At 43.4% G+C, this 26,431-nt stretch overlaps 1 protein-coding gene across 2 annotated transcripts in view; it reads left to right on the forward strand.

Annotated features, from left to right (window-relative positions):
• The window catches only part of ME3 (malic enzyme 3), a 114,127-nt gene that overhangs the window by 53,755 nt on the left and 33,941 nt on the right, over positions 1 to 26,431 (forward strand). For both annotated transcript variants that reach the window (XM_085216414.1, XM_085216413.1), the window contains 3 exons: positions 10,487 to 10,620; positions 11,602 to 11,751; positions 25,744 to 25,819. In XM_085216414.1, the coding sequence (XP_085072540.1) occupies positions 10,487 to 10,620; positions 11,602 to 11,751; positions 25,744 to 25,819 (360 nt within the window). The remainder of the gene's footprint in view (positions 1 to 10,486; positions 10,621 to 11,601; positions 11,752 to 25,743; positions 25,820 to 26,431) is intronic.

Here is a 26,431-nt window from a genome sequence, read left to right on the forward strand (position 1 = left end):
CCAGGATCTGTCACCAAGGCAGAAATTATGCAGCTGAAACCTCACTTTGAAAGGCAGACTTGAAGTTTTGATGTATCAAGCGGCATCTTCTAACAAATTCAGGTGCATGGCTAAAACTGATGCTTTAGCGATTGTCTTTTCCCCATTGCCTAGATAGCAGACAAAGTCATGCTTCATCTGTCCATGGTTTAGCCCTATTGTTTCTATTACTGATTAATAGATGTTCTGCTGGAGGAAGGAAGCTGCTGCGCTGGCCTTAGCCAACATTCATCCAAGCTAGGAGAGGTTGGATGAGTTGTGCTGAGGTGGACAGGCAGCAGCCACGCCAAGAACAATATTTTTGCATGTGAAGTTATAGCATTTAATGGAATCAAGAACTGAACCTTTTTTTTTTTTTGTGTGTGTGTGTGTGTGTGAACTCATTTGAAGGTTTGCCAGCAGGATGATGTACAGCTTCCTAGTCACAATGAACAGTTCAGCTGTCTCAATCAACGTGTGGTCACGCATGTTGCAAACTGACATAAATGTTTTATTACATCTTGCTGCAGTTCCTGTTCCATATAAATGTTTGTCAAACAGCTTATGAAATCAAAAGGTTTTTAATCTTTAAATTTCATCTCTTAGTATTATTTGTACTTCTTTTTTTTTTTTTTTTCCCATTCTGGACATGGATAACTGCCCTTGATTAGAAACAGTTGGAAGAGAAGGATGGGAGTTTTCATTTTTGAACATTTTTGGAAAAATCTCAGGAACTTTATTTGATTTATAGTCAACAGTAAATATCTTTCCAGTGCGGCAAGTACCTTTGAAATTGGAAGTTGTTAAACTCAATCTCAAGAAAGTAAAAAAAAAAATTAAAGCATGTATGAAATTAGCAGTATTTTGTCACCTGGACTATTTGGACATAGTTCTGCTCACGCCATATGGAAAGAATAGAGCTAAACTTTTGAGGAGCAAAGAAAGTAGGAAATAGAAGGGCTATATCATTGGAAGAATATTTAGAAGTCCTGGGGGGGAAGTTTGATAGAAAGGATGTATCATTTTATATTTGTGTTATTGTACTAATTGCAGTCCAGATGTGCCAGAATCAGGGCCAGAAATGTTGAGTGTGTGTTATTTAGATACAGCTCACATTAGGTTGACAACAGACCGAGATAGCAGGCAAAGTGCATGCAGAGGTGATGAGAGCTGTAGACCCGAAAGGTCAGCTCACACGTATATGAGTACTTCATGCATCTTCCCTTTTCCTCTCTGCATTAAAAAGGAAGAGAAAAAAAGAAATATTCACAGAAGGAGGAGAACGATTGGTCAGAGGTAGTCACGGTAAGCGAGCTACTTTTCTTAGTGGTGCCAAAAGCCATTTGGACAGTGGGATGACTGATCTCAGCACTAAAGCAAAACATGTGCTTGGCAAAACAGCAGCCCCGAGGGTCAGGACAGAGATCATCACAGGGCCGGATGGAGGCTGGGCCGGAAAAGGGCATGCATTTGTCCTGCATGTCACAAAATCACAGAATCATTTCAGTTGAAAGGGACCCTTAAAGGCCATCTAGTCCAACTCCCCTACAAAGAACAGGGACACCTACAGCTAGACGAGACCGCTCAGAGCCCCGTCCAGCCTGACCTTGAGTGTCACCAGGGATGGGGCATCCACCACCTCTCTGGCCAACCTGTTCCGATGCTTCACTACCCTGATCATAAAAAAGTTTTTCTTTATATCTAATCTAAATCTTCCCACTTTTAATTTGAAACCATTGCCTATTGTCCTATTAAGGCTGCACAAAGGCCTCCTCTTGCCTCCTGAGAGGAGCTGTACACAGGAATTTGTTCCAGGAGTGGGGGCTGATTCTGGTCACAGAACCAATGTGAGCCTTGCAGGGAGCAGTTGTGATCCCTGACTCACGTTAATCAGGGACAGACAGAGACCATGCCCCCAAAAAAGCCCAACATGGTATTAGCATGTCTCTTTATTATAGGCCATGCAAGAGTAGAGTGCTCTAGATCTGCCTCTTCACTGGTGCACTGCAGTGCCATTGAGCACTGGGCCTTATGGTGGGTTGATGGTTGGACTAGATGGTCTTAGTAGCCTTTTCCAATCTTAATGATCCTTTGGTCCTCCCACACATCATGATGGCAGCCATTTCTCTGCCGAGCCCAGCGTTAGCTGCCGGTGTTGGAGTCCAGCAGAGAGCTCACAGTGAGATGGACTGCAGAAGTGATGAGGGGAAAACAAGAGGCCTGGAGCCTCAAGCAGGAAATGGAGGCTCACACAGATTTCCTGTGGGATGCCCTGTGTTTGCCTACACGTTTGATTATCTTCCAGTAGTGGTTATATAATTGGAGGAGGTCTTACTGCTGATTTTTCCAGTGTGTTTGTTTCAGTGAGGTGTCAGTTTTCTTATTTAGGGCCCTTCCTCATCTCTCATATTCCTAATTTTTACAGGAAAACATTGTCTTTCTCAAGAATCTTTCATCTGAGAGGGTAGCAGAACGTTTTGTCCCATAGTGCTCTGAGACGGGTGTATATAACACATTAAACAGCTATCAAAGCTGTGGTTAGATGGGAATGAACAGAGTGCATGTGGTACTGCTCAAGAAGCCACTGCTGACTGTCCCTTTCTACAAAGCTTCAGCAGAAGCAGCATACGAGGATGTAGGAATGGTACAGTGGAGAAATAAACTCTGATAAAAATCAGCAACAAAATTACTGTTGGCTTAACTCAGGCTCAGCTTCCACCCAAGTGATCTTTGAAACAGCCAGCTATATGGTTTAGGCAGCACGTGCCAGTGGTGTTCCAAATAGAGCCATCAGCAATCATCCACAAATGGCAATCACACTCCAACCCACCTCTGGAGCAACCTCAAGGTTGGGAGGAGGAACTCATTCTGGAGGTGTAACAGCAAAGGAGATGTAAGTTGAAGAGAGATTCCCATCCTCCAAAATCATAAAGCAGTTTGCATGTGAGCAGTAAGCACGCCAGTCTCATTTTGTGTAATTTGCTGCAACCTCAAAAGGAAGTTGGTGCTGGCTATAGCACTGAACCCAAATTATACACAACCACAATTCACATGACCAGCTGTGTGTATGCACGATGGGAGAAGTTTCCAGGCATTGTAAAACTGGCTTTTAAAACTTCTTTCAGTGCTATGGATCACATTTCAACCTTCAAATTGCCTTGATCTTTGTTCTCAGACATATTTGCTTGTCCAAGTTGAGGATAAGGGCTGTTTTTCATAGACTTAGGAATGCAAGTGTTTTTATGCAGAATTCTTCCTGTCTAGGGAAAGCATTGTAATTGGGAGAAATGTGTGACTGCAGCATCATAGGAACAGCCATACTCTGACAGAAATACTGTAATTAGTGCTTGGTGGGGCTCTTACAGCAACTGATGTTACCCTGTTCACTCTCTGCAGGCAGAGAAAGAACAGCATCCCCACAGCTGAGACAGAGATGAGATGCCCATAAGCCACAAAGCTGTCCTGAGCTAGCTTGTTGCACTCACTGACTGACATTAAAAAGGTGTGACAGTGGTATGTGTGAAACAGATGAGGAATTGCACAGGGAGGCTGGGAATTGTGCAGTCGTTACAAGGATGTTTTCCTTTTCTTGAGAGTTGAGAAAGTCAAACCACTGGGATCTGGGTGCTGAAGTCACATGGGGTATTTTAATAGGAGGCCAAGAATTTGGGCTTTGCCTCAGGAATCTGCCCTGTACTTGTCTGTAGCACAAAACTTAACATCACTAATACTTGCTCCATCAGTACTCCTTTCTCTATCAAGAATTCGGTATAAAGGAAGAGACAGCCAGAGGGCACTTCAGGTTTTACACTCATCCACACAGGAACACTTCTACTCTGCAACCTCTGTGTGTGCAGGTACTGTGTATCACCCCTTAAAATCAAGTCCTTTTGTAGCATGGTGGTCCTATCTATCCTCCATGCACTGACTTTACTCTTCTCCCTTATCAGTGCACTTCATACTTGTAAAGACGTGTTCAAAGCTAGTAATAAGAGAAAAAAAGAAGTCATCCTAATCTATTTCTCACTCAAGGCAAAGAAGTATTCCCATTAACTCATACAGAAGACTATGAGGTCTTGATTTTTCTCCTATGGAAAGAAAACAAGGCATTGAGTTTAACCCCAAATTTGAGTTTCTTATTAAAAAAATACAACAACTGTATCATGTCTTACTTGGTATTAATTGGCTATCTCCACCTTTCCTGATAAGAAGAAAACAAGGCTATTTTTAACTACCTGTGAAGTTACAGAGCCTTAACAAAACCACTCATCCAAACCAGCTGCTCTTTGGGGAAGTCTGTCTAGCTCAGTTTGAAAAATCTTTCACTCAGAGCAACAGATTCTTGTTTGCAGACAAAATACACATAATTTCTAGCATATGGATTTTTTTTTGTTTTGTTTTCTGTGGAGGAAAAATTAGTGCCCTGGAGGCTGGCAAACTGTGGGAAAGAGTAATGAGTTCTCTGCTAAATTCAGTCTAGAGCTGTACCCCTGCTGTCTGAAAACACGGCGAGGGGCTTCGTGCTGACATTGCTCCTATGAATTAATGAATAAAGCCCTGAAGACATTCTGCTTATGAGATTTACTCATTGAGATAAACCTCCAGTAACATGTGGGAATGCCATGGCTCTGCTGTTTCTTGCCTGTGAGCCTGCCACATGCCCATTGCAGCCATCAGGTCCCTGTACAGTAAGGGGTTTGGCACATGGACTTTGGTATAGAAACATACAATCACAGAATCGTTTGAAACAGAAGGGATCCTTAAAGGCCAACTAGTCCAACTCCTCTGCAGTGAACAGGGACATCTACAGTTCCATCAGGTGCTCAGAACCCCCATCAGCCTGACCTTGAGTGTCTCCAGGAATGGGACATCCACCACATCTCTGGGCAAACCATTTTGTTCTGGTCACTCTTACAAGAGTCACTGTTGCAGGATGAGATAAAGATGAGAACAGGAATGAAAATATACTGCTCTAATCCATCGAGAGGAAGCAAAACGCATACTGGTGAAACCTTTTTAATAGTAGGGGCAGCTTCCATTGGTAGTAGAGTGCGCTGAAGGTGGTTCTCCAGGAACTGAAACAAACATGGAATTCAGTTTCTTTATTATCTCTGTCTTGAAGGGGTTTTTTTAGCATTCTCCAGCTCTGTGGGAGAGGAAGGAACAAGGATATGAAAGGATTAGAAATCCATGATCATATCACTTTGTAACAAAGTAGATGGCCAAGAGCGTGGGATTTTTCAGCTTCTGACTTTGAACCCATAAAGAAGGATTGGCACTATATGAAGACTTTGTAAATCATAGTCAACAAAAGATTTGCACAGCAATAACAGCAGAGAAGGTGCAGGGAGAAATCTTTCCAGGTTTCAGATAAGACATGGTGATGTCTTCCACGTACCCCAAAGCACTGTGGGTTTGGTTCTTTTCCAAGCATAAGAGCACACACACCTGCAAATTAAAGGTAGTAAGAAGCTACAAGACATTTAAAATGAGAAGATAAAGGTTCACCCTACCAGTGTTACTCCTTTCCCTTCCTTTTTATGCACATTTTTTAAATACAGCTTTTCCAAAGTGGAAATGCTACATAGGACAAGACTAAAAAAGAAGCACGAGGACCTCCTGGTTCTGCCACGCTCTTCCAGAATCTCTAAGTTCCCTGAGCCCCACCACCTCAACTACGGTTTCCTGATGTGCTAGAAACTATGATTTTGTATCTTTGTTCCCACTGATGGAAGTACGATCTACAGTGAGTAAAAGATAAAGCTAAGCCAGGCTTGCATCCCTCCTGCTTGTGTTCATCTGAGTGAATCAGCCCCTTTCACTGCTGGAGAGGGCAAGTGGTTATAATGCTAATTGTTGTTTGAGAATTTGCTCTGCCTTCAGGTTCTGAAATAAGTGGCTTTTAACAGACTTGAGCTGCAAAGAGAGAGCTGCCACCTATGGGCTTGGTGCTGTCAGAGATAAGAAACCAGAAGCATCTGAGGTTCTTTTTCAGCGCAAAACCCCTTACTCAGCCTCCACAGAGCATGAAGCTTGATGGGCAGCAGATATTTTGGCCTTTGTTGTTGGTCAATGACATAGCATCTGCCCTCTCCATGACAACTCATTCCCCACACATTTATAAATGAACTTCAGCACCTGGCGTTAGCTCTGCAGGGCAGTGGCTCACCTTCTAATCATTAGACCTTTCAAGACCAGAAAAAGAGTGGTACAATATGGCTTTCAGGCAGCCTTAAAAAAAAAAAAAAGAAATCCAACCCCCGAAAGCTTTAATCTTAAACATAGCGAGAGGTCCATGAATTCCAGCTTTTGATCTGAGGCAGAGTGTGTTTCCAAATTCATTTCACGCTGTGCTGTTCCAATGAATGTTAGGCTTCAGCCAGGAGTCCTGCTCCTGGACCTGCAGAGCTCTGCTCCCAGCCATGGAGCTGTTCTGCAATGGACCAACTCTGTATGTAAAACATTTCAGAGATGTCAGTGGTTGAGAAGGCAGCAGCTTCCTCATCGCACACAGCTGCAGTTGCCTCAGTATGAGAGAACTTCCACTGGCACTGCTCATTTGGATGCAGTGAGTGCAGAAGTGCAGTGACGTGGTGATGTCAGATGTCAGACTGATCAGGGGTGCTAACACCGTGCTCCCTTTTGAACCTACTGAATGATATGAATTATTATTTTCATTCCCAATACTGCTGCACACTTTTTAGCCCTTTTGTCTCTAGACGAATGCAACGAGTCAGGGCATCCGGATCTGAAACTGGAGCAGCGTGCTGGCGAGTGCCCCAAAGAATGAGAAAACAGCCCCGCAGACCTGAAGGGCACATGCTTAAATACAGGCACTCCACCTTCATGACACCTGCACACTGACGGCAGCTCTCACATTTACTCCTGGATAAGGAGAGCTGGATGCTCCTGGCTGCACAGCCTCGGAGGAGGTGTTCACACAGAGCCCAACCAATTGTGAAACATACAATAAATTTTTACAAAGAGTATTGATAGGCATGCAGATTGCTGCTTCTGTAAGGCACCATAGCATTATTTTGAATAGGGATGTGCTGAGATTAACTGGGAAGGAAACTTCTTGTATTAAGTGTGTGAACATGTGATGAAATATTGAAACTTTACGCTATTTTAATAGGTGGAAAATAACTGAAAGGCCTTTTTATACATAATGAAAAAAGGCTATAAGATGAGTTCTAGTGGCTGGGGACAGAAATATCTAGGATGCTGTGTTTCTACCTTTTCTATCCCTTTCTCTCTTGGAAGAGTGAGCAGCACAGCTCTGCTGAGCTTCACTGCTGCTGCAGGATCAGGCTGTGGCCAGGTCTGCTGTGATGTGACTCTCTGGGCAAGCAAGTGGAGTATTAGTGCCAAATATTTCTGTCTCCTCTTATCTATCCTCCAGGTTCAAAGGTTGCAGGAAGCAAATGGTTTAAAATTGTGATTATCTTTTTTTTTTTTTCCTGTTCATTGCAGATAAACTTTGACATTCACAGTAGCTGTGTTTTCCCTGCTGCTATACAGTAGTGTCAGCTCAAAGCCAAGCAGTGCCTTAGAGCTGATGTCCAGTGTTGATCTTGGTCTGGTATTTCAGCAATCTCTGGTCTGGAGAATAGAAATGAATGCAAATTTTCTGATGAGAATGTTTTTCTTTAAATTAAAAAAAAAAAAAAAAAAAGATGACTCATAAAAACTCAAGCTTTATCTTGTGGGAACATACCAGATCTGCTGGGAAGCTCTTTAGGAGAAAGAGTTCTCAGGTCCAGGAAGGAAATTTGCATCAGAAATGTCAGACACTGCAGCAAAACCAGCCACGTCCCGGTGCAACATCCATCTACCAGCACAGGGCTCGTGGAGCTGCCCCTGGATTTGGCATGGAAATCCTGAGTGCTGCCTCCACACATCTGCTGACTGCTACTCAGCCAGTGGGAACGATTCCTCTTTGTCGAGGTCCTGCATCAAAGATTTGGGAAGTGCTTGGTTCTGGCCTGATACAGAGCAGAAAAATTAAGAAAAGGCTTGTGGCATAAGGAACATTTCTTCTTAGATATCCCAGAAGCTGAATGTTCTTTCCCCATGTATTTGGCCCTGGTGAGGCTGCATCTTGAGTGCTGTCTTCAGTTTTGGGCCCCTCACTACAAGAAAGACATTAATGCCCTGGAGTGTGTCCAGAGAAGGACAATGGAGCTGTGAGGGATCTGGAGCACAAGTTTTATGGAGAGTGGCTGAGGGAACTGGGATTGTTTGGTCTGGAGAAGAGGAGGCTCAGGGGAGACCTCATCGCTCTCTACAGCTCCCTGAAAGGAGGCTGTAGTGAGATGGGGTTGGCCTGTTCTCCTTGGTAACAGCAGTAGGATGGGAGGGAATGGCCTCAAGTTGCACCAAGGGAGGTTCAGGTTGGCTATCAGGAAAAATTCTTCTCATAAAGTGTGATGAGGCACTGGACAGGCTGCCAAGGGGAGTGGAAGAGTCACCGTCCCTGGGGGTATTTAAGGAAAGGGCAGATGTAGTATTGATGCACATGGGCAATACTGGTAGGTGAATGCTTGGACTGGGTGATCTTAGTGGTCTTTTCCTACCTTAATGATTCTATGATTCTAGTCTATGATTCTATGAAATCCATAAGAACTTTTCTTAACTTGTGCTACCACACCATTTAGCAATAGGAGAAGTGTCACACTACGTACAAGCCGTGGATCTGGCAAATTGGAGAATCAGTTCTGGCCCTTCCCTCCATCACATGTAGCCTCTGCCAGGTTGCTGTGTCCCTGCTGATGGCCTGGCACACGTTCTCAGCAGCAGCTGTGCCATGGACAAGTGCACGGCTCTCACAGCAGCCCATTCCCACGACTGACTGTGTGTGTCAGCCCGGGGTGCTGCTCACAGCTCAATGACCTGGTTATTTTTAATCCCGCTCCTTCCTCTCCCTCATTAACCATGCGACCCTACAAATGCTTGTGCTGGCACACGCGTTGGGGTGGCACGGGGACAGGAACAAGCAACGGGAGGTGGTGGAAGGCTGCCAGAAACAACTTCATTCAGATATATCCTCGGATTGTCTTGTGCAGCACTAATAACAGCTATTTGCTGTAGATTAACACCGGAGCCCTGAGGAAAACAGCATTTTAACAGCTATTTACTCATAAAGCTGCTCATTAGGATTTTTTTCAAGCATTTCTCTGTTTGCTTAAGTAGACGTACCAATGATTACTGATTTTGAATAATTTACTGCCAGCTCTTCATCAAGATACAACTTGGTTGGTTAGTTATGAGTGAAGTTTTCGTTAGGATTAAAGCTCTTCAGAGTTCTGAAAATGTTTCCTTCTATCCTGCTGTCTAATTTGGTATAAGAATAGCAGAAATCCTATTAATTAAAGACTAAGAGCTTTTATAATCTTCTTCCCAGACTGCAGAATGCATTTGCCACTGCTGCTCAGCGGACTGAGCCTGCTGCAGGATGCTGCTGCTCCTCTGAACACACATGTAGGAGTGGGATACACTCAGGCTTCTGCTTAAGAAAGGTCAAATTGTCCCTTAAAAGCAGGGATTTCCCATGCAGTCTAGAGTTTGATCTTCAGCTGTGGGCAGGATGAGCATCCTTATAGGATGTATGGCAACCCTGCATGCTCCTTCAAAAAGTGAGCCAGTGGACAATGAGACTGGCACTGAGAAAGCATCCTACACACCAGGTCTGTCTTCCAAGCTCCTAATATGCCACTAATAGGTGTTGTGACATGGAAATGCATGGCTGATGGAAACACAGAAACTATGTGAAGCAGATGAGTTTGGTAAGAGTATTCAGCGTCTAAATCTAAGCATGATATTTATCAAAGATAAACTGTAGTAGCGGAGTTTTCAGGTCATTGAAACGAGTAGGTATGAGCTAATCATAGAATGATGGAATGTTTTGGGTTGGGAAAGACCTTTAAGCCCGCTCAGTTCCAACCCCACTGCCATGGGCTGATTTCCGCCCACCAGCTCAGGCTGCCCAGGGCCCATCCAACCTGGTCTTGAGCACCTCCAGGGATGGGGCACCACAGCTCTCTGGCAACTGTGCCAGGGCCTCACTGTCCTCTGAGTAAGGAACTTCCTCCTAATATCTGAGTAAACCTCCTCTTTTGCTTTGAAGCAATTCCTCCTTGTCCTGTCACTCTCTCCCCATGTAAAAAGTTGATTTCCCTCCTGTTTATAAACTCCTTTTAAGCACTAGGAAGACACAGCGAGGTCCCCCTGGAGACTGCAGCTCTGGTGGTTCAGGAGCTGTGGTGTTTCTGAGGAGTGAAAATTCCTGGGAGACATACCTGCACCTGTATGGTGCTGTCTGCCATCATAGAGGGGAATCACTGTCTGGGACTGAGCATTTTGACAGTATGAGGACACATTCACCAGATCCCTTCAGCTTTTCTAATTGGGGTGTATCTGCCAGTGTGTATTTGCTGACTGATCCTGCCTTCCCTTTTTTTCTTCCCAGGGAATGGCTTTCACACTTAAAGAGAGGCTGCAGCTGGGAATTCATGGCCTCCTGCCTCCCTGCTTCTTGAGCCAAGATGTTCAGGTTCTCCGTGTCATGAAAAACTATGAGAACAAAACGAATGATCTAGACAAGTAAGTCAAAAACATCTCATTTCCTCCTTCTTTCCCCTTTAAGTCATGGTTCTTTAAAGTCCATTGGAAGACTTGAGGATCCTGTTTTGAAGCACTGGGGTTTCCTTCAGAGTCACTCTTTTTCCACCCATCAGTAGTGTTTAATGTTTATTCCTGCCTGTCTGCTGTCATTTGCATGCCATTCCTGTCCCAAAATAGCACTGCTATTATTGCTTTCTTCTACTAGCATATTGCTGGAGAGCTGTGGCATTAACCTGGTAGATCGCTCTCCTTTGTGTTCAAATGCCCAACAAAAAGGAACCCAGAGCTCTCATGTTTTATGCAGCTATCTGTGTACTCATTAGGATATATTCTAAAATAATGGAGGGAAGAGCAGAAAGAACCAACCAACTGGTAGGAAAAAAGAAAGCGAAAACAAAAGCAACATCTGAAATAACAAAACCAGAAGTAATTATGTGTATTGACAGCATTGATTTATTGTGTTAGTTCTTTTTGGAATGCTGGATTTAGCTATCATCCTGTGCTTTGTGACTGAGGGAGTGGGATAACGGAGAGAGGTTTTGCAGAAATACTTTCAATAAGATGGTGCTCTGAAATGTGCATGCTTACATTTGGCTATGGGTCTATACAGCCATACAGATTGCATAGAAGATTTTGATGAACAGGATTATGTCCCACTCTATTTCCATTGCATGTTTTCTAATGCAGAAAAATTCTGCTGGTATGCATAGGTCTGATTTCCAGCTCTGTTGACCCTATAAGCTGTCAGTAGAGCTGGTCAGGTCTTCTGGGAAATTCTGCCTGAAGTGTCTGTTCAGGATCACAGAATCATAGGATGATGTAGCGCTGTTCATGCTGTAGCACTTAGAGTGTTGGGGCTTTGTAGAACTGAGTACATGCAGAGGGAGCCAATTGTTTCTCTTTATGAAACTGCCAACATCCATAAGTGCTGATATATATCTGCTTTATTTTACTTTCAAGGTATATTGTTCTTATGACATTACAAGACAGGAATGAGAAGCTGTTTTACCGAGTGCTGACCTCCGACATCGAGAGGTTCATGCCCATCGTTTACACCCCAACGGTTGGCCTGGCGTGTCAGCAGTATGGGTTGGCTTTCAGGAGACCACGGTGAGTGAAAAGACCATTCTTGCCCCCTCTTTCATGTGAATATTGCTTTTGTGCCAACAGTCCATCTTGATGTGGGTGCCCCGAAACATCTCAAACTTCATCCCTAATCAAAAGATGGGCTATCAAGCAGCTTCATGTGTATGCTTGATGATGAGCTGGGGAGTTAAGAATAACTCTGCCTTCTTCTTATAAACAGTAAACAGAATGGTTTTGTTCTCCAACAGTACTGCACAGTCTGTAGCCCAGCTCCAAATGCCTCTGAATTTATACTTGCACCCATTCCCCTGCTGCAGTCTTGGGAGCACAGAGGCCTTCTGCAGTGCTGGCTTTTGAGTAATTGCTGCATTTGGGATACACTGTGCTGATTTTTATTTTCTCTCTGCGCTTCCCACAAACCACCCCACAAAAATCGTTTTCAAAGGAGATTCTGCTCTGCGTCAGTGCCTTCCTCACTGCTCCAAACAGTTCCTGAGTAATTGATGCAACATTAAACGCTGTGCACGGCATTGGAGGGCCTTCTCTGCATAATTGCTCTTAACGATTATTGTTTAGATAAGCCTCTCATTAGCATCTAAAATACGTTTTAGTCTGTCCTGAAAATTCAGCAGCAAGTTTCAGTTTTCTTTGCAAGCCCTTTTATTTTTTTGTCCTTGAAATGTACCAGTCAGCAGATAAACACTTTTGCTTGAGATGTGGAAATATACATAGTAAAGGAATAGAGCAATACTATTTTAAAAGCATTTCACAAGCATGGGATTTAACTGTGGTTTCAGCTGAAAGTAGTGGGATAGATGGGGAAACTGAGGCATGTTCTACTGAATAACTCAGGGTCACAGTGGGGACCATGAGACAGATGTTGGAGATGCAAAGGCTGTGTAAACAGGTGATAAATAACATAATATGGATAAGATGGCCAACCAAGACACATAGAAGCCAATTTCTGATCCCCAGTTCTATGCACAGCCATTTTAATTCAGAGAAGGACAGAACCACAGAACCACAAGGGTTTCAAGGGACCTCAGGAGATCACTGAGTCATCATTTCTGCCATCAGTTTGCCTTTACCTTGCAAAACATTCTAACAATATTTGGGGCTTTTGGAGCCTCCAGTACAAGAAAGACAGATAGCTGTTGGAGAGGGTCCAGAGGAGAGCTACAAAGATGATCAGGGGACTGCAGCACCTCCTCTGTGAAGACAGGTTGAAGGTGCTGAGCTTGTTCATCCCGGAGAAAAGAAGGCTGTGGGGTGACCTCATTGCAGCCTTTCAGTACCTAAAGGGAGCCTATAAACAAGAGAGGAGTCAACTCTTTGAAAGGGGAGATAATGGCAGGACAAGGGGAATTTTTTTTAAGTTGAGAGAGGGAAGATTTAAGTTGGATGTCAGGGGGAAGTTCTTTACAGAGAGAGTGGTGAGGTGCTGGAACAGCTGCACAGAGAGGTTGTGGATGCCCCGTCCGTGGAGGTGTTCAAGGCCAGATTGGATGGGGCCCTGGGCAGCCTGGTCTAGTATTGAATGGGGACGTTGGTGGCCCTGCATGTTTCATGAGATTCATGATCCTTGAGGTCCCTTCCAATCCAGGCCATTCTCTGATTCCATGATTCTATGATTTTGCTTCTTTTCCATCCCAGCCATGCTGTTATCCTGAAGAAAAGTCTTTGTATGCTCAAGTCCTTCTGCATTCATTGCTATTGGAGAATTCCCCTTTCTCTAACTCACTTTTTTTATCATGTTTTCAACCCACGTTATTTCACCAGTGCAGTAAGAACATCTGTTCTCACAGTTTGAGAGTTTTACTGCTGAATTCAGGCTTGGAGCTGCTCTGGATTGCAGCCGTGTCTTCTGAAGTAAAGGGCAGACTATCACACCCTTAGCACACTGAATTTCCTATGGCAGGGAGTCCCTCCTGAGAGTGAATTTCAGACTAGCGTCAGGTTTGGTTTTAATCAAACATTTTTTTTTAGCAAACTAGAGGTTTGGTTCCAAAAAGCAAAGAGCTATTATATCGTGCAAAGGGATGAGATTAAAATGAGAAGCATTCGTGCGTGCTTATTTTGTAGCTGTGTCTTATTGTCTTACAGCAAATATCTTTTCCCCTGGAGTGCATTATGTACATCAGGAGCTTGCCTGCAAGAAGCTTAGCTCAGGATAGCATGCCAACACCTCTTGCTCAAATCATTGGGACCTGAAGATTTGCGGAGCTCAGGAATTATTAAGAGAAGTTTGAGTTTCTAGTTCTTCGCATGTTAGTTCCCCTACACTGCACTGATTGCCTGTGAAGGCAATTCTTCTCACCCAATCTTATTTGCATCAGAAGGCTTTTAAAACAAAATGATCGCCACGTAAACCTTACATCCTGATGTATCTCACAGTTGTTTTAGGAAGTGCACAACATAGAATCATGGAATCCTTAGAGTTGGAAGGGACCTCTGAGGACCATCTAGTCCAACTCTTCTGCAGTGAACAGGGACACCACAGCTCAATCAGGTTGCCCACGGCCTGATCCAGCCTTGTCTTCAAAGTCTCCAGGGATGGGGCATCAACCACATCTCTGGGCAACCTGATCCAGTGCCTCACCATCCTCACGGTCTACTTTTTCCTTATATCTAACCTAAATCTACCCTCTTGGAGCTAGAGCTGGGGAGAATTTCCAAGCTGCTCAGTTTTGCTCTGCTGCCGCAGGAAGCTTCATCGTAATCCTGTTCATTAACTGATTACACTTTATTTTAAATCTGCAATAAAGCATTTCTACATAAACCATTCCAGTATTTAGCTCTCATACGAGTAGACAGTATTTTTCCCATAATGTCTGACCTAAATGATGTCTGCAGATTCAATCATCTCTATGATAACCTTTTCACAGCAGAAACTGGATCAGTGTTCAGCTTGGTAGCTTTCCTGCTTGGGACTGTTGCTGCCCTGCCCAGGTCACCTCCCCGTTGGCTCTGTGTCTCCTGAAGCACACACTATGAATCTTTTCTTTGCTACGATTACTCCACCAGATTTACGCAGCTTTATAATTGTGCATTTCTTCTTGCTCTGTGTCCTGCTGGGAACCTTGTCTTGTTGGTTTTGGATCACCTCTTCAGTGATTCAAAATCTCACTAAACCTCCCAGCTCAACTCTTTGGAAATTTGGAATGTTTGCTGCAGCAATTACCTTTTCATCCAAACCATCACATTTAATGTTCTTGATCAGGCGGGGGAGATGAGAGATATCTCAGCTTAAAATATCCCACGGTGCACCAGCATGGTTTGACTTGTATATAGCAAGCTAATGGGGGGGAGGGAAGTCTGCAGAATATTATGCAGTCTGTTTGCAGCCTCAGCAGCAGAAATTAGTGACCCGTGCATGCAATAAGCCTCTTCCCTGTGTTGAGATCTCTGTTAGTCCCATTAGTGCTTGATTTTATATTTCAAGGCTGAACGTGGTAACATTAAGGCGTAAGTAACTTGCTTACAAGGCAAATCTTGTACAAGAGCATCTCAAGTTATTCCTGCAAGGTCCAGCAGGGCTTCTCCCATCAGAATGTGTTTATCAGTGTTGGCACAGCTGCAGGTTTTGTTTACTGCACATTGCTGTCATAACTCAGTGCCTCTTTTACCTTTCCTGATCTCTGTGTACCAGCTTTTTCACCTGTGCATGTATGGGGCTGGTGTTTGGAGCTCTCCTCCCACACCAGCACTCAACATCCTGTGCAGGTATCAGCAGATCACCTGCTCCACATGGCATCTGGCACTGCTGTTCCTTTCTTTTGAAAAGCCATTGAGCCAACAGTCTGAAAACACAGATTTGCTCTGTTTAGCAGTACAAAAAAGAAGCTGTGGCTACCCCTTCCTTGGAGGCATTCAAGGCCAGGTTGGAAGGGGCTCTGTGCAGCCTGAGATGGTGCCTGATTTAGTGGCTGGCAACCCTGCCCATGGCAGGGGATTGAAACGATGTGATCTTTGAAGTCTCCTTTTCAACCCAAGCCATTCTATAATTATAAGCTGGTGTTGCAGGGTCTCAGGGTTGTAGCTGTATTAGGAAAATCTTCAGTCACATTTGTATCTGCAAGTTCTGGAAAGACTGTGAGGGGATGCAGATGCATTCACACTGTGAAGGCCATTGTCAAGGCCCCCACACAGTGTGCCAGTCACCAACTGCCACAGAACCTGAAGGAAGCAATGCCACACATCCATCCCTGGTTTTCTCTCAAGAGTTGTGCCGGCGAGGGAAAAAGAGATGTGCAGAAGCTGGAACAAGCTGCTGAAGGCTCATGGAGGGCAGGTTTGCTAATGTTTAGCAGCTGTGATGCCCTTCTGTAGCTGGATGGAACGGAGATGCTATGTTAAGTACTAAGGAACATGGGCCTTGGAAGTGTTTGCTTTTCAAAGCCTGAGGTTCCTTTGTCCTCATCAAAAATTTGGTAGGGGGAGGGAATGAAATGTAATGGAGCAGAGTCTGCAACCTTCTGAGACACTAAACAAGGAAGAGGAGGAGGAGTTTCAGTTAGTTGATCCCCTTAACACAGTCGCTGTGTTAGGAAAGGCTTCTACCAGACTGAAAGCTTTAAGACCGTGGTTTGTGACTTTAGAATGAAGAAAGTGCATAGTAATACCTTGATCTTTTCCTCTTCTGCTTTTTCATTCTTTTCCAATGTAAAATGTGCACAGTGAATGCTGTGGGTGCTCTTATGCAGCACAGATCTGAACATATGCATTGCAGTTAAAAAGGTATTTTTTCAGCTTGGAAAATCTTTTTTTAATCATGACACTATCTCTGAAAAGAGACTCCATAGTTTTTTTCACAAAGAGAAAGCAGAGAAGGGAACTTACTTATCTCAGAGCACGGAATCAGAGTTTTAGTTCTTGTGTAATCCTAAAGTCATAGAATCCTAGAATGGCTTGGGCTTGAAGGGACCCCAGAGATCATCAAGTTCAAACCCCCATGCCACAGGTAGGGCCACCAACCTCCAGATCTGATACTAGACCAGGTTACTCAGGGCCCCATCCAACCTGGTCTTGAATATCTCCAGGGATGGGAAATTCACAGCCTCTCTGGGCATAACAATAACTTAATAGTGAGGAACAGCTTATTATAATGGCATAAACCCATAGCCTCTCAAGACACTGGATACTTCCTGACCATTCTGGTATTTGAAAATATATGGTTGTCAGCTGCTCTGCAAAAGCTTCTGGCATCCTGAGAGCAGGACTGGAAGATGTTGGTGCATCACCACCAGAGGAAAGCCATGGGCACAGACAAAACTTGCTTAGGTTCTTTCTCCTTTCGGAGATTTGAATATCCTCAAGGACTGGTTGCAGAACAATGCAAGATGTGTTGAGATGAAGTGGAACCCAGAGAATGAAAGCTAACAGGATGCAGATGGTGCTAAAATTAAGCCTGACAGAATAACGATCTTTGTCCTGATGAAAAATGAGCAAGTGAAACATCAGTCAGTCTGCAGAACTGTCTTGTCAACAAATCTGGCTCTGCTGAGGGCTTATTTATTTATTTATTTATTTATTTTTGTTATACAATCAGGGTGACAGGAAAGAAAGTTACCTTCTAGACATATTCTATTCTATTCATATTCATTCTAGACATATTTCAGAAGGACATTTTTCACTGAGAGCAGAGGTGAGGCCCTGGCACAGCTGCCCAGAGAGCTGTGGTGCCCCATCCCTGGAGGTGCTCAAGGCCAGCTTGGATGGGTCCTGGGCAGCCTGAGCTGGTGGGGGGCAACCAGCCCATGGCAGGGCGTTGAAACTGGATGGGCTTAAAGGTCTCTTCCAATCCAAACCATTCTATGCTTCTATGAAACGTGGAAGTTAGAATATACAGGGTAAGTTCCATAGACTTGCCACTGGCCACTGAATTGTCTGCACTCTCTCTTCCATAAACCAGTGAAGACCAAAAGCAAGGGAGAAGATTGGGTTTTGAATTGTCTGGAAGCTTGCGCTTTGAAATCCTTTTAGGTGATCTCTAATTCTTGCAGAAACATCAAGTAACATCTCTTCTTGCCAGCAGCAAGGTTCAGCCTTCTGCCAGGAGCCGCTGGAAGCAGTGTAGAAGCCGGGTGTGTTTTATAATCCCTGTGTATGTAACATCATTGTGAGCATCCTGGTCTTGAATTAGGTTTAAGAAAGGGATCTGTGAACGGGGTCATGGGGGACAGCACGTAGGGAGCCTCGAGAGGCTGGAAGAGCTTGCAGTTGAGAGGCACTCCTAAGTATGAGACCAAAGCGTGAAGCAAGAAGAGCATGGCTAGAGGAGGTGAGGAGAAACCAGCTGGCAGAAAGGGAGCCTGGGGCTGCTGAGGGCAGCACAGCCTATCTAGATACCTCTACTGTCAGAGATGGTTTGAGTTTGTTGAAATTCCCTGATTTAGCTGAAGCTCAGAGGGAGAGGTGGAGCTGGCCAGAGAAAAGGGTGACTTGGAGAAGGAAATTCAAGAGAATATGTTCACATTTAATCTGGCATAATTCTGTGCAGCTGCCACAAGGAACAACCACACCTTAAACAAAAAATGCCCCAGACAGGGTGGAGGGAGAAGAATTATTTAGAATATTGAATACCAGGATGTAAATTGGAGGGGAAATAACACCAGCCAGCATGAAAACCACAGACAGCAATGTTTACTGGGCTATAGAGAAGCCTCCCACAGAGTGAGGAGAAACACTTCTTCACCTCGTTAGTTTATGGAGTATTGATATATAAAAATGATACATTTTTCTGACAATTTTTTATTGAGTTTTTATTTTATACAGTACCACAAAGCAGCTGTAAGACATCTGGCATGTTGCTGTATCATGCATGCTGTATCTGGCCATGCCAGAGGTAGCACCCTCATCTCCTCGCAGCAGGGCATCCATGTCTGAAAGAGAAAAGAAATCAAGAAGAGCAGTTCTGCATCTGCCAAGGACTTCCTCATCGGCACTGCAGAGAGTGTGGGGTTCTGTGCTTTGATGCTGTCATTCTTACCCTTCCTGGTTGTTTTTTTTTTTCTGTCTTTTTAGAACTGCCTTTCTGCTAACAGCAAAGAGAAAATTCTGTGTGAAAACGCAAGTCTGACAGCAGGCAACTCACAGTCTGTGGCTGTGGGAGACTTACTGTAAAAGCTGCTGATAGGTTCTATATTCATTAAGACAGAACGTGCTAGGTTACATTTAATTTTATCTGAAAGCTGATTGATGTGATATTGTCAAAATAACACCTTTTTTTCTTTGTCAAACTTTGTCTTCACTTTGTGTTCGATCCTGGGGTTCCCTGCAGTGTACTCTAAAAGCCAAAATGTGGGTCTTGGAAGAATTTTCACAGCACAGGAAGGAAATGTTATGAGAGTAGGATTTAATTTAGCTTCCCAGGGAGTTTTGTTCCCACCTTAACCTCTGGACTATAAAGTAAAACAGAATACTTGATATTATGTGTTTAACAGTTAAAACAGATAAGAGCTCCTTGGTCAACATCTCTGGGCAACAGCATTGACTGCTCATCTCAACATGGTTCTCTTTGTAACCCGGTACTCTTTCAATTACTAACATACTGCCACGATCCAACACACAGGCTAGTTTAGAACTCAGCCTACAAAAAGGCAGAAAAAGGCCAGGGCTGAGTCAGGTTTGCCTATATTTGAAGCTGTTCTTTGGTTGGGTCTCAAGACACTTGAGCACAATGTCCTTAAATGGAGTGAAGGATACTGTGTTTGAGACATGCCCACATTGCTGGTGGCTAGGATCCCTGGGTGGTGGGATCTTCTCTCTCACCTCAAATCCTGGTTTTTACCCATGTCTGTAAATTGACACATGCATGGCAAAGTAGTTATGAACATCCTAGCATCTCCCTCTTTCTCCTGGTTAGCTCACCCAGCCTTGGCTCCAGGGGCTGAATCCTTACACAGACCTCCTCAGTGCTTGTCTCAAATACCAGTGCTTTTGAAAATGGTGTGGAAATAATTATTCTCTTGAAGTTTTGAAATACAAACAGGACTTAATTCTGAGTTACACTGTGACATGGCAATCCTCTGCTTAAACCCTTTTGTTCTGAGAATCCAAAAGGAATGAGCAGTTGGAGATAAACCAGAAGCAGTCTGGGTCTGTTCACTTCCTCAGCTGTGATGAATAGGACTGCATGCCAACCTTCTGCATTCTCATACTGCTGCACAGTGGCCACTACCAGTAGTTTCTTTCCTGATCTTTCTCAATCAGAGTTCCATGGACTGAAAGAGAGAACTGTCTATTCTCCAGGCTGTTTCCAAGCAAAACCAATGAATTTAGGATTCCTCTCAACCTCTGCCCACTACCCCTTACACCTCCCATGTGCAGTACCTTCTGTTCCTTTCCACACCCCCTTCATCCCTTCTCCATATCCACCTGTGCTCTACTGCAGCCACCCACACCAGCTCATGTTTCTCCCCTTCCCTCACCAGTTTTCCATGGATTCTTTCCTTTTCTTTCCCAATCAATACATTTTTGACCCTCAGATCCCTGTATCCATCTTCTTTTTCATTTTCTTTCCCCTGTAGGAAGCTTTTTCTTCCTCTTTAACAGGGCTGGGCTAGTGAGGGCTCAGCAGGAATGAGGTGTGAAGCAACACATGTTGTATCTGGCTGCTATCTCGGTGGCAAGCTGTCAGAATAATTGTCAGAGGAAAGGCTGTGTTCCCCTCCCCGGAGAAGTGGGGACACAAACCCCATTATCTTTTTCCTTTATATCAACAGCAATTTCCATAAATGGCGTTGGAACAAGCATCTTTGAGACCTGATACTCAGCAGTTTCCTACAGGTTAAACTGTTCGCCATCCCTTGGGATCATGGAGGTTTCCCTGTGTGGATTTAGGGGGCTGTTATAGGTAGTGATTCTTTCACTACTGTACCGTGGAGCCTGCATCTGGCTCCCACTCTGAATTTTGGTTTTCCTGACTAGAATGCCTGATGACGACTTTAGGGACATTTGTAACGCTGATGTAACCATTCACCTCACAGATCATGATTAATCTAAATTAAATCTACTCATATTATAGGATTTTGCCTTATAAATCTCTGTGTAGATTACATTAATAGTTGATTGCGCTTTGTTTCTTTTACATTTTCATCAGAACCTTGTTGTACTGTTCAGTGTCCTACAATTTGCAAAGAAAATTATCTTAAAACAACAAAAAGTTTCTGGCTTTTATTATAAACAAATCTGTAAGAATAACTGATGAATCACCATGTAGATTTTGTCCAATGTGATGATTAATTGTACTGTATTTAGACAAAACAGTGCATGCTAACATATAGTTTCTCCAAAGCCTGTAGCCCTCAGGCAGGTAGAATCTCAAGCTCCCTAAAAGAGCTGAGAAGTTTCAAAGTTTGTTATTCCTGAAGGGTCTTCTGTTCTGACAGAGACCTGAGCCAAAAAAACAGCAGTAGGGTACAGGTGGTGGAAGTCTCTAGAAGCTCACGTTACTCAAGCCGTCAATTTTGTCTTGAAAGTGTAAATAAATATATCCAAATGTAGGGCTTTAATAGAACCACATTTTTACCACATCTCTAGCACAGATGGGCCTTAAATACACAGAGTGGATCCTCTAACGTGTTCTTCTGGCAAAGCAGGGGCAATTTTCTGTGGTTGGCATGCAACAAAAGCCAAGGCCATCAACTGCTCCCTGCCTCCTGTCTGTCTCTGGTGCAGTAGTGGGCACCCAAAATATCTAGCAGTCATCTGAGGCATAATGCAACCAAATTCAAAAGATCGTGCCTCTCAAGGATGAGCTTTAGATGATCCTCAAAGGTCTCTTTCAAACCAAAGCCCTTTACAACATGTGGTATCTCGCTGTGGATTTCTCACAACTTCTACACTGCTGTTCAGCAGTGGTGTCGTGCAGTTTTGTTTGTGATTCTATGATTCCACTGTAACTGAAGGAGATAGAGAGCAGATAAATGCATGTAGAATGGTGGGTTGCTGTACAGGTGATACACAGGTGAATGACAGGTGATTTTTATGGCTCAGAAAACTAGGCTGTGCGTGTGCCTCACGCAGTGTCCACCTTAAGGAACCTGACTGAAACCACTTATATTTTTAGCATTTTATTTTAATCAGACTGTTTTTATTGAGTCCCAAGTGTGATCATGTAAAGCAGCCTCACTGTCTTTATGTTCTCTGAAGCAATTTATCAAATGCCATCCCAAGAGAGATGGAGAAGGCCTGGTGATAAAGGCAGAATTTGTTGCTTACATTGCATTCTTTCAGAATGCTTAGCCTGCATCTTTTCCTCAGAAAAAGATCAAGTTAATTGATTTTTCTGCCACTTGGATGTTTCTTATTTACTGCTGGCCTGTATTTCTCAGTATTCAGAGCTCTACCTGCTGTCCTTCAAAGTATAAATAAGCTTTTACCTCTCCTGCAAGCTATCTGCCCTTGAAAGAAACTTGGCTGCTAATCTTTCCTGTTCAGTCAACAACAAGCCTTTTGCTGAGTACAATTTGCAGAGCTCATTTTTTCCTTCTGCCTGGCTTGTAGAAGGGATTTTATGAAAGATTTACCCTCAGCCAATTTTGAGCATTTTATTTCAATGGGTAAAGTTGGCCAGTTCATCTCTGCGGGTAACCACTGCTGCCAGCTGGGAGAGCACGACCTTCATGGGGTCCTCAGTGAATGGGGACTGACCTGGGACTCCTAAGTGCAGCAAGTCACTTACTTTTTAACTTTTTGGCTAAAGTCTGACACGTTCTGAATGCCTGAACACCTCATGGAGTCCAGAGTGCCTGGACCAGGTTCAGGTCCAGCTGGATGCCTCGAGGCATTGGATACTTTTGTGTTTTATTGAAATTGGGCCCTCGGCCTTCTGATTCAGCGCTGAGGGAATAAGAGGCCTGATTAAGTATGTGCCCAGTTCCCCATGTGGCTGTTTCAGTGAGAGACATCATCTTACCCACATACATGGCCCTTTTTGCTCCTGGAGGTTTCCCTTTCAAAGCCATTAATTCTTAGTCTAAATTAAGCTATCCAATTTAGTTTGGAGTAAAATATTGAGCAGTTTTTCATTTGAATTGCTCCCTGCATATGACTTCAGGGAAAAGCAGCTAGAGCTAGAAACATGGTGCACTGTCACAGCCTGGATGCAGAGTCAATCTATGCCATGGACATTTTGTTTCCAGAAAAGGATCGGTGGAGTTCATCATAGAAGGTCCTGCTTAACTGTATTGTTGAGAAAGGGAATGCAAATTCTGAGAGGGATGCCTCTCCCTGCCTGGTTCTCAGACACCAGCCCCACTACTGTTGCCAAGCCAGCCCTTCCTCAGGCAGAACATGCCACGGTGATAGCACTGAGGGCACAACTCCCAAGCAATGCTTTGAGAGCAGTCAACGGATTTCAGAAGACCCAGACTCCCTTCTCCCATATCTGGAGGGACTGGAAACCATCCCACTGCCCTCTGCATTTCATATGCTGCAGCAGCAGGACTGGTGGTGGGTGGGCAGTTGGGTTTCAGGTTCTACTGCAAGCAGTAAGTGTTTTTCTAAGATTAAATAGCTGGTGGACACCCTTCAGCACCAATGGGATTTGAATTTACGAGGCACACAACTAGACAATGAAAGAATAGGTGTCTTTATTATTTATGGAAAATGCTGCATTGAAACAATGCCATTCTTTTCACAATCATGTCTTAACTTGGAGTATCTGCAATGATGTCACTAATTAGTGCTTTCAAGTCTTGGTTGATAACTCCTTTCTAAATGTGGATGGCAGCAGTACAGCACCCCTTTTTATGAAGATTAACATCTGTGAATAATGCTTTTGAGATAGGCCATGTGTATGTGATTAGCTCATTGGTTACTGGGCACCATTTTAAAGAATTACACTGAATAAATGAACCATTAGTTTCCTCTTTTTTTTTTTTTTTGCATTTCTGATCTTTTTATGTGATTGCATCTTGATCAGTGTTGAAGTCAGCACTTTCATTTTTCTTCTCTTCAAAGTAATCCTCCTCTTCATTAGGATTCCCACAGTAGACTGTGGGAAGATATCTGCCCTCCCAAAAGAGTTGTATGAGAGAAGTCCTTGCCAGAGAGAGCAGCCCAATTATGTTTGTTTATTCATCACTCATGTGGATGTACAATGGAAGTTGTTTCCAGTCTCCTCTAAAAATACGACTTTTTCTAGCTAATATTTCACCAACCCCAAACTGTGACCTGATCTGAACTTTCAGGGGCTGAGCAATAGGAGGGACATGTAAGTAGCAATAATGTATTTCTCCATTGTTCCAGATGCAATGCCAATCAGTAGTACAAGTCTTGCTTTTGTGAGCAGATAACAAGGCAAAGAAAATGTGTGCTTCAGCCTGCCAAGAGACCTGCCATCAAGTTAGAGCCCCTGATTTGTGCTGATTAGAGGATAATATGAGCAGCATAAGCAATTTGCCCCAAGACATATGGAGGAGACTGCTGCTCTGGGGTTAGAGATGCTAAAAAGGAGCATCAAAAAATCTCAAAATATCTGAGCAGAGATCAGTCAATGTGAATATTGTTTTCAGTAATAACATCAAAGAGGAGAAAAATAAACCACAAGTCTAAAAATATGTTCCTTGAATGCTGTCTTCCAGTTCCTAATTTTATTAAAATGAAGGCATTTTAATTTAGACAGTGGTGAACTTTATGTGGAGATGTGTTTAGTCTTAGTGCAATGAGATATGCAATTGCTGGTGCAGATACTTCATACTAAGATTGCATCCAAACATTTAACTTTGTTTTGTTTCTCATAATTTTGGATGTTTTTCTTTTGTTTTGGATTTGTTGAATACAAGTGTCAAAAATCAGTGTCAGATATTCAGGAAAAATAAGGCAATGTAAGGCTAAGTGACTTGTCAAGTTAATCACCATGGCAAATACTGACCAGTGTGTTCACGTTACATGGATTCATTGTGACCACTGATTTTACAGTGACAGCTGAGGAACCGCAGTGAGTTACAGAGTGAAGTTGTATATGCATATATACATAGACAGCCAGAATTTCCACTTCTTAAATATGATCCCTTTTTAAAGGTATTGTCAGATGTAGCCTTAAGGCCAGAGCTATGTACAAGCTCAGGCTAGATGAGCAGAGCAAGCCAAGCTTCCCTTGCCATGTTTACAGTCCCTTGAGACGTAGGGCAAAAGGGGATACTGCTGCTGGGAGCAAAACAGACTTCTCTGAGATCACCTGGCATCGTGTGGTGCGGGTTGATGAGAACCCCAGTCCCACAGAGGTGCCCTTTGCTTTAGGCTGGATCTAACTGTAGTTGCTTACAGCAGAGCTGTTAATACCAAAAGACATTGTTTGGCCTCCTGATGTAGCCTGTTGATACAAGCATTTCTGGAAAAAATTCAGCTCCATCCTGGATCCATCTCTCATATAGGTCAGGTGATCAAACTTCTGAAGAGTTTACACGTTTTTAGGGTTCCACTGACTAGAAAGGGGACCCAAAATATCTAGCTCTGCATTAGCCATCAAGATTGCTGTCTGGCAGGAGTTGGACTCAGTGATGCTCATGTGTCCCTTCCAACTTGGGATATTCTATGATTCTACAACTGTTGACATTGGTAGCTGGATGAGAAGGATCACACTTTTCACCTCTTGAACTGCCAGCAATAAGCTCTTCATCAAAGAACACGTAACAGGCTTGAGGTAAAACCGTCAGCCTCCTCTGCAGTTACCAAAACTGTTTTAACAAGAAAGCTCATATGGATTAAGGCAAATTTTACTCCCCAAAACAAAGACATTCCATAAGGCTGAAATCTGCGACACTAGTGGCTGTTGAGTGAACTTGCATTAACGATCTTGAGCCTTAGGTTTTTGGAATGAGGATGGAACTTGATACTAGTAATCCCTTCAGGTCTCGTTTCCATGCAAGTGAATACCCTGTTCTTGTGCTCAGTAGCTCATTTCTTTGAATTTTTGAGTTTCACCTGTTGTTTTGGTTTTTTTTTTGTTGTTGTTGTTGTTGTTGTTTTCTTGGAGTAACTAATTTTAATACAAATCTTTTTCTTTCCTAGGGGGTTGTTTATCACCATCCATGACAAAGGCCATATTGCAACAATGCTAAACTCTTGGCCTGAGGAAAACATTAAGGTATGTATCATGTCTTTTTTGGGCTGGGAAATTAAAAGCAATTGGATGTACAATAGGATGTTGAATGGCACTCTTTGGAATAATTACATAATTGCCTATTTTAAAAGACAATTAAGAAGTACTCCCAGTCTCAGAAAGTTTCCAGGCTAGTGTTGAACCTGAGATAATCTGTCATGTGTGTATGCAGTCAAGAACATCTTTATTAAAGCCAGCAGGACCTTGGTCTATAAAAAGAGCCTGCATGATAATAAATTCATACAGAAAGGTGTTAGTGAAGATGTTTGAGTGTCGAAGTATGCTGTGTCTCATTCACAACTTCTTAGATGTACCAAAACTCTTTGGGGTATCTCTGTAACTGAGCTGCTTGCAGAACTCCTTCCCTATCCCAACGAGTCATGCACCATTCAGCATTGCCAACTTTGCAAGTAACATTTGATATCCAGAAGCTGAAGAAATTACAGACACCCCACCCAGAAAGTAATCTTTTGAAGTGTTTTTCAGTAAGGCTCGGGGCTGGGCAAGTCCCTGGCGTAAAACACAGTCAACATTTAAGACAGGTCATGTCAATCACCTTCTTCCATCCATTTGAAAGTATACATGCCTGAGAATTTC

The sequence above is a fragment of the Meleagris gallopavo genome, chromosome 1, assembly GCF_905368555.1.
Source record: "Meleagris gallopavo chromosome 1, MGAL_WU_HG_1.1, whole genome shotgun sequence".
Taxonomy (NCBI): Eukaryota; Metazoa; Chordata; class Aves; order Galliformes; family Phasianidae; genus Meleagris; species Meleagris gallopavo.